Genomic DNA, 7825 nt, shown 5'->3' on the forward strand with positions numbered 1-7825 from the left:
CCAATGATTCACAAAACAGATGAAGTATTCCTGATAGAAAAAAGGAAAACCGCTAAACCGTTCTGAAGATATGTCTTGCCGATAAACTAGTCTGTCTTGCTGATCATCCGGGTTTTTCTGTCGATACCCAAGACTTCCACCAACAGCTCCATATGCTAGCCAATTGCTAAACTGACTGAATCAAAGATCACGTACGAATTTACCTTAAAGCTTATCACTATAAAGTTTGATTAACTGCCTGTTCTGAGAAGATTGTCAGTGATAAAAAGGATTTGCGAGGTTGATCTTGGTAACCAGTTAAATATTGACCAGCTTAACATTTTCATTTCAAATTAATCAAAGAGGAGGTACACTTGTTGTCAACTGCCGCCAACTTCCGGTATTACCTACCACAGCCATACTGGACACTTCTCGTGATTCCAAACTAGCATTGTTATTGTTTGAATAATAATGTTACAACTAAGATGTAAGAATTTGGATACTTCGCGTGATTCCAATCTAGCATTGTTATAATTTGATTAATGTTACAACAAGAATTGGACGTATTAAATTACAAAGTTGCCATGCCTTCTGTTGTTTAAACCGTACTCCTTTGAACAGTTTTTGAACTCGTATGATTGCGAAAACTGTAAGTTTTAAAAAAGCGTGAAACGTTGTATGTCCCTCGTCATATCCAAAAACTGTTTCATTTTCATCCTCAAACGACAATAAGTTCTCTCACTTTCACGGACACATTCTATGAAGAGGTTACCTTTATAGCTATGTACAGAGTGAATTCGGTTTTGTCTCACTCATTTTTCGATATGTCATTATCTTCCGAAACTTTTTCCCTTGCAACCTTAACAGACTACTTTTTGTTATTATCAAGTTCGACTGGACTGAATTATCGAGAATTTATCGTTCCTATGGTTTTGAAAATCATTATAGTCTTCTCATAAAATAAACAGGTTTTCTTCTAATATTGTTTACCTACTTATTCCCGTGGTGTATGTTGCCAACAGTCTTACAACCATTGCTTTGAACTTAGTAATAAACAAGATTTTCTAAGTTTCTAAGGTTGCAACCGACGTTCTCAAGGGGCTCGGTGAAGCTGAAGAAGGATAAGCCAATCGGAAGTTTAGAGATTAAAAATTCGAGTCGTAGCCAAGAACAACAGTTCGCTGGGAAGTTTTCCACAATTTTTCTTATCTTCATGATTCCCAATCCCACGACTCTAAGAGACAGTTCAGTGATTCTTACACGAATAATCTACTTTTAGTTTTGACGTGGACTCTAAGATGGCGGTCGGCGAGTTTTTCTTCACTCCTTTAGTCCTGTTCATTGTTCCAAAATTCTGCCACGATGAATTCTTTATCAACTTCAACTTCTTTCATGGTATGCTAAGCTCATACGCTGAGATATTACTGCTTTTATCATATTTTTGAAACCTTGAGATCTTTTTTATTTCGGCATTATCTCTGCACATTTGATAGTCTGATCTTTGAGTGATTTGTGTTAATATTTTAAGAGATGTTGTTGTTGTTTTTTTCTTGCAGCCGCTTGCTTAAAGATTGCAATTAGCAAGTGTTTGGGTTATGGAATTGTCGTTGGATCGGCAATGAGTAAGTTCTTTGGAAATTGTGGCTTGAATTTTCAGAAATAATATTGTTGTCAACTGTAATCAGAATCGATCGAAGTTATGTTTACTGGAATATTGAGTAATGTTTATTATTAAAAACTGGATCATTGGATAATGCAATTCAAGACTTTTTATTGGCTTAGCCATTATGGTATATGAGCCAATATACCATAATCTCCAAATATGGTAAGCATACGCGTCAGTTTAAAATCAAAAGGGAGCTAAAAAATCTGCTTTCTTCTGACAAAATAATAATTTCTTGAGGGTGTTTTTAATAAAACAATTATTCCACTCGTACTTGTTGGATATGAGATGATTATAGCCAACTCGGCGCTATGCGCCTCATTGGATATCTATCATCTCATATCCAACGCGCACTCGTGGAATAATTGTTAAATATAAGCGATTGCGTGATATCCCTTCCCCCCAGGGCAGGGCAAAACCTCATGGTTTGAAGGCTCTTACTGCACACAGACCGGAAGCGGAATATAAACCCACGTCTAGAAAAGTCGCATCAAGCAGAAATCGATATTTGCTTAACTTTTGCTAAATGATCAATAAATAGAGTATGGCATACTTTGAAGAGATCTTGCATTTCCAGAGCCAGTCTTAGCTACATGAGCCTTGTGCAATACGACTGAAGCTCTCGAGGTCACATATGCTTGACTGATTTTCACCTGCAACACTTTGACTTGAGCATCTGCGGCAAACCCTCTCCCCTCCCCAAAAAGATGTGCATGCATCAGTTGTTCTCTACAGGCTTGCCAACTGGTGCATAGTGGAAGAATTTAAAGTGAAACAAGCCAATCAATTGTCCTAAACTTATACTATCATTATCAAATCTCCATTCACAGTCAAAATCCCCCAAATTATCAAGGTTGTACAAGCGTCTAGTGTGGAGGGTCTCAGTTTATTGGCTTTCGTTCTTGAGCTGGTAGCTTTGACTGCTAATGCAACATACAGCTATGCCAAGGCTTTCCCTTTCAGGTAGGTTTAAATCTGAGGAATGGACATTGATCCAGGTTGGCACTAGCTTACAAGGGAGGTATGATTATGGATAAATCATGCACGGTAGGGAGGGCTTACAAGAGAGTTATGATAATGGATAAAACATGCACGGTAGGGAGGGCTTACAAGGGAGTTAGGATTATGGATAAAACATACATGGTAGGGAGGGCTGTATGAGAATTTGTGACCTGTGGAGGAACCCCAGATTGCAGAAAATGTATTGTTCTGTCTGAAAAAGAAAAGAAAACAGTTTGGTTTATGGTGCACTAGAACATAACACATAACCCTTTTACACTCAAAACTGATTAACATGTAATTAAATCCTAAGATCTGATAGTTCATTCTCCCCTGTGGCTGCCACACATCTCCCTGTAAATTAGTTATGAGAATTTGGTGTTAGATCAAGATGGCTTTTACCATATTCTCATCACATGTTTGTTGGATGCTTTATGGATATTTAAGGGAGAGGTTACGTGTTAATCCCTGATCTCTTTTTCCATTTCAGTGCTTGGGGTGAGAGTTTCTTCATGTCAATCCAGGGCTGTTTGTTGATCTTGATGTACTTTTACTACACCAGCCAACCTTTGGCTGCTATTATTTTCCCAGTGTTGTATGGAGGCATTGTTTATGTTCTAGCATCTGGCCTGACTCCAATGTCAGTGTTGACTCAGTTTGTTTCCCTTAACATTCTTTTTCTTGCAACAAGTAGGGTGAGTTGATGGACATTGTTGACATTTTCGTTTTTTTCACCAATACATAATTTACGCTTTTGTTGTTTAGAGTTGTGGTAACAGTAATTTTTTTTCACAGGAATATGAATTAAGAAGCTCAGGTTTCATCCCTGGGTGTGCTCACCATATTTTTCCTTTTTCACCCTCTTTTCTGCCTTTTTTTTTTTCATCTTAAAATGTTTTACCATAGGGTTGTCATACTTAGGCGAGATCACATGGAGATGAGATGTGCTAATTTCATGATCAGCCTGCTAGATTCCAATTTTTTGAGGTCTGGGATGAAGCTCTGGCTGGGTTATTGTGTTGAGTTCTAGGATCTGATTTTTCATTCTCCTGTTTACCTGTTACACATTTCCTTGTAAATTAGTTAGGAGAATTTGGTGTTAGATCAAGACAACAACTTCTACTGGATAAGTTTGGGTATTCTCATTACCTGTTTGCTGGATAAAGTTTGATCATTAGAGGGAGAAGTTGCAGGTTAATCACTTCTAGGAGTTAAAGAGTTAACTCTCTCAGTGCTTCCCTTCCCTCCCCTGGAGTGCAAATGGATATGGGTAACCTGCCATGGCCATTGGACCAAATGGTGGAGTTAGAAGGGGGGGAAGAGAAACTTTCAACGGACTAGCCTCCCATTCAGGGAGGAAGGAGCTTAGAAATTTTTGTATTTGCTTCATGTTGCAGCACAGATGTCCGAGTACTGACATTCAATTCTTCTTCAGCTCATACAGATAGTTGCTAACTTCCGTAATGGCCACACAGGGCAGCTGTCATTCATCATGGTTCTCTTATTGTTCCTGGGAGCTGTGGCGCGCATCTTCACCACTATACAAGAGACCGGTGACAAAGTTCTGCTGATGACCTTTCTTGTGTCAGCAACACTGAATGCGACTCTCACCTTCCAAGTTCTCTATTACTGGAGTGTCAAACCAGACTTGAAAAAGAAGGAGGCTTAGTGAACTCTTGTCTTTTGATGCATAACATACGATCGTCTTTTGGTATTCCTGGTGATGTATCTTCTGTAAAGTCATTTCCATACTTATCCCATCCTCTTTACAAAGATGTGAAAGATGTGAAATTCAAAGATTGTAGCAATAAAATGATAGGCATTGGGAATTTTTCATTGATGTTTTGGAAGGAATTTGTTAACCCACAAAGCTGTGTTTTTGTTTTTTTTGCCTTTGGTCTTTCTGATGTAAGTTCTGGTCATCCACAAACATTTGAAACTTCTTTCGGCACTCAGGATACAAAGAAACTTCACTTTCCATCTTCTTTGATGAAAGAATTCTCTTTTCTATTCATATTAATTTCACCTACCAGTTACTACTGGTACTCATAAAGCTTTACAATAATATCTCTTTTGTCTTTGAAGTTAACATTATTTTCTCAGTCTCTTGTACTGATCCAATTTTGCCTCAAGGGTGGAATAAAGAGTGGTTTAAATTAGTTAGGTATGTATAGTTACTCTGTAATGCAAACACTGTTTCATTCTAAATCTGTACAATGCAAGGTTAGGTTCTTTCACTGAATTGTGGCATTTTGTAGCAATGTGAATGGATTAAACAAAGATTTACATTATTATTGAAACAGAGACAAATGAGTGAAATTTTGCATCATGTTCCATGTCCTTGTGAACCCTTTATACCCTACCATCAGTATGCACATTCTCCATACTGTTCTCTATACATTTCCTTCGGGACTGACAAAGAGAATTTGTCTAACAATCAAGAGCTTCTTGAGTTTACAATCACACACTTTATTCTCGTGACAATGGTTGATTTAGGGGTTACACTGTTGGGAGAAATTGGATGCAGATCATGCAGGGGTGAAAGAGTTAATCGCTTCAAATAGAGTGATGTTATGGTAAACCTTATAGCACTCAGCCAGGGTTGAATCATGTAGAACTGATCTTCTGAGAACATTCTTTTATTTCTTGCTTCAACAACTGATAGAGAAAAAGGTCTTTTTTCCTATGAAGAAATTTTACTTACCAGTCTTATCATGAATTGTCGAGAATAAAGTTATCTACAGAAGACTGGGAAAAAATAATTTATTTGTTAAATCTTTAATTGTAAGCGATTTCTGGCTTATGAAGGATAAGCCACGACAATGGTATGTCACGCAATCTTCGTGACATGCACGAAATGTATTCGGTATTCATCTTTGATCAGCGGTAGAACTGGAGAAGAAGGAAGCTCAGGAAAGCACAGGAAAGTGAAAGGCGGAAGTCTTATTGATTAAATATTCCACTCCAAATGGCTGTGGGCGATTTCTTTTTCACTCCGTTGGTTCTCTTCATTGTTCCTAAACATTGCCACGATGAATTTTTCGTCAACTTTAACTTTTTCCACGGTAAGCCATGTTTTAGGGCTATCTAATAAAAAATGCCGTTCTGAAGTGATGGGGTGGTAAATTTTGTGATGCCAAGCTCGAATGGGATGTAGAAACAAATTTTAGTCAGGAATTGTGCACGTGCGAGTGTTTTGTTAAAGTATCTTCGATACTCACGGGCGATTTCGTGCTTACCTTCTATCGCCGTTGGTCTAGATGCTGTGACCAGACGAACGATCGATCGATATTTTTCACCTTTCATTTCATTTTCTTCACAGTTGCTTGCCTGAAGATTGCACTCAGCAAATGCCTTGGATATATTATTGTGGTTTTAGCTCCAATCAGTAAGTCAAAATTTTTTTATACTTTCGCAAAAGTCATAGTAGCTGTTAACTAGAACGTTACACGTTTGCGTGACTTTCTCGGTTGCCAACTAATTCACGCAATGGATCATTCATTCGTCACGCGATGCGAAATGTCAAAACTAGTATTGAGGGCCTCACTGATAACTGCTATGGTGAGCTGGGCTCCCTCTTTGAATATTTTTTAAAAATAATAATAATAGTATTATGATTTGGAGATACGGGCAGCATATATTATCAGAAAAACCTTTGACATGTGTCCCCCATAAAAAAACCAAAGCAGTAGAAATGTGTTCCCCATGATAAAAACCAAAGCAGTAGGATTGTGTCCCCCATGAAAAAAACCAAAGCAGTAGGAATGTGTCCCCCATGAAAAAAACCAAAGCAGTAGGAAGACATTTGGACACCACTGTATGATTTTGGACACCAGTGTCCAATTTTAGATTGCTGGACATAAGTGTCAGATTTTAGATTTTTTGCCACTAATGTAGATTTTGGATTTTGGACACTAATGTCCGACCTTTGAATTTTAGACTCTAGTGATGATAAACAATTGGGTTTGTTCAGCATGAATTTAGCAGAATTGACAAATCAGTACACCAGCCCTTCTCTTGCCAAAAATCCTTATCTGTGTAAACCTTTTGCATCTGTGGTGTTGGGACAGTCTTAATCTCTTACATTTGATCCTTGATTATACTTTTAAAAATTGATATTTTTGTATTTTAATAACAATTGTATTCATGTTTTCATGTGGTTAGAGCATCATGTGGTTAGGGCATCATGTAGTTAGATGCTCTCAGTGGTTAGAGCATCCGACTAGATCACGGAGGGTCGTGGGTTCAAGTCCCATCTGGGGCTCGGATTTTTCTATTACACTAAAAATTATTCATGTTTTAAATCCAAAAATCAAATCTCGTCTCAGTCAAGTTTCCGCAGATAATCAAGGTGTTAAGAGCTTCCAGTGTGGAGGGCCTTAGTCTTATGGGTTTCGTTACTGAACTGGCAACACAAACAGGAACGTACAGCTACAATTCAGCCAGGGGATTCCCATTCAGGTCAGTGATTAGACCCCTTGGCTGTTGACAAGGCTGTCGATAGCAAGAAGCACCCCCCCGACTCCTACCTTCCTCTCAAATCGTGTGGCTGTACCTCACAGGATACCTCGTTACTTTCTTGCAGTCAACCAGACTATATTGCACTTAATCTAAGTCATCAGATTTTTCATTGAGAACCCGATGAAATCCGAAAGCATCCGACTATTCCCGAGTATCACATGTAAAGGGCGCTTTTTCGGTTTTGCTCGAGATTACAGCGCAAGGTTTTTCAGCTGGGGCATTAGACATGGGTCATATAGCACGCAAAATTTTTGATCCGCAAGCGCGAAAATTGTGAACCATTAAGCTTGGTTGTCGGGTTGGAACTTCAAAGATTGTGAATTCGTTTGTGAACTGATTCTCTGAAATCGGTTGTCAAGCTGAAATTTTCTCAAAGTACCTCCCTGGGCAGGATCTCTGCAATGAAATCTCTGTCAGTCCAGTTTAAGGGCCCAGAAAAAATCCTATTTTTCTGAAGCGTCGGGAGTGGAAAAATTAATTTTGATGTTGCATTCTTTCATTTCAGCACCTGGGGTGAGAGCTTGTTTAAAGCTTGTCAGACTTGTTTTCTTGTTGTTCTGTATTTCTACTACACCAAAAGACCTGTTGTCGCCATCTTGTTTCCCTTCCTGTATGGAGCCATTGCGTACATGCTGTTGTCTGGACTAGCACCCATGCCTTTTT

The 7825-nt window shown here is 38.6% G+C and overlaps 2 protein-coding genes across 2 annotated transcripts in view; both read left to right on the plus strand.

Moving 5' to 3' along the window:
- The first annotated feature begins 1215 nt into the window (after positions 1–1215).
- On the plus strand, positions 1216–4941 carry LOC111329784 (mannose-P-dolichol utilization defect 1 protein). Its single transcript, XM_022934554.2, has 5 exons — positions 1216–1374; positions 1536–1601; positions 2473–2605; positions 3132–3336; positions 4077–4941. Exons 1-5 carry the CDS (start codon positions 1278–1280, stop codon positions 4308–4310), a joined length of 735 nt encoding a protein of 244 aa, XP_022790289.2. The 5' UTR covers positions 1216–1277; the 3' UTR covers positions 4311–4941.
- Positions 4942–5087: 146 nt separating this feature from the next.
- LOC111329785 (mannose-P-dolichol utilization defect 1 protein) overlaps positions 5088–7825 on the plus strand; it is a 4498-nt gene continuing 1760 nt past the window's right edge. Inside the window, exons 1-4 of the mRNA XM_088728606.1 lie at positions 5088–5706; positions 5964–6029; positions 6970–7102; positions 7668–7825. The exon at positions 7668–7825 is cut by the window's right edge and continues 47 nt beyond it. Coding sequence (XP_088584732.1) covers positions 5610–5706; positions 5964–6029; positions 6970–7102; positions 7668–7825 — 454 coding nt within the window. The 5' untranslated portion in view covers positions 5088–5609. The remainder of the gene's footprint in view (positions 5707–5963; positions 6030–6969; positions 7103–7667) is intronic.

This window comes from Stylophora pistillata, chromosome 7 (genome assembly GCF_964205215.1).
Source record: "Stylophora pistillata chromosome 7, jaStyPist1.2, whole genome shotgun sequence".
Classification (NCBI taxonomy): domain Eukaryota; kingdom Metazoa; phylum Cnidaria; class Anthozoa; order Scleractinia; family Pocilloporidae; genus Stylophora; species Stylophora pistillata.

What these genes read in the sequence shown, in the direction of transcription:
- LOC111329784 (XM_022934554.2), top strand. Translation starts at nt 1,278, where the DNA reads ATGGCGGTCGGCGAGTTTTTCTTCACTCCTTTAGTCCTGTTCATTGTT. An exon ending in TGTCGTTGGATCGGCAATGA is followed by an intron (nt 1,602 to 2,472) that starts GTAAGTTCTTTG and finishes CTCCATTCACAG; the next exon opens with TCAAAATCCCCCAAATTATC. An exon ending in GCCAAGGCTTTCCCTTTCAG is followed by an intron (nt 2,606 to 3,131) that starts GTAGGTTTAAAT and finishes TTTCCATTTCAG; the next exon opens with TGCTTGGGGTGAGAGTTTCT.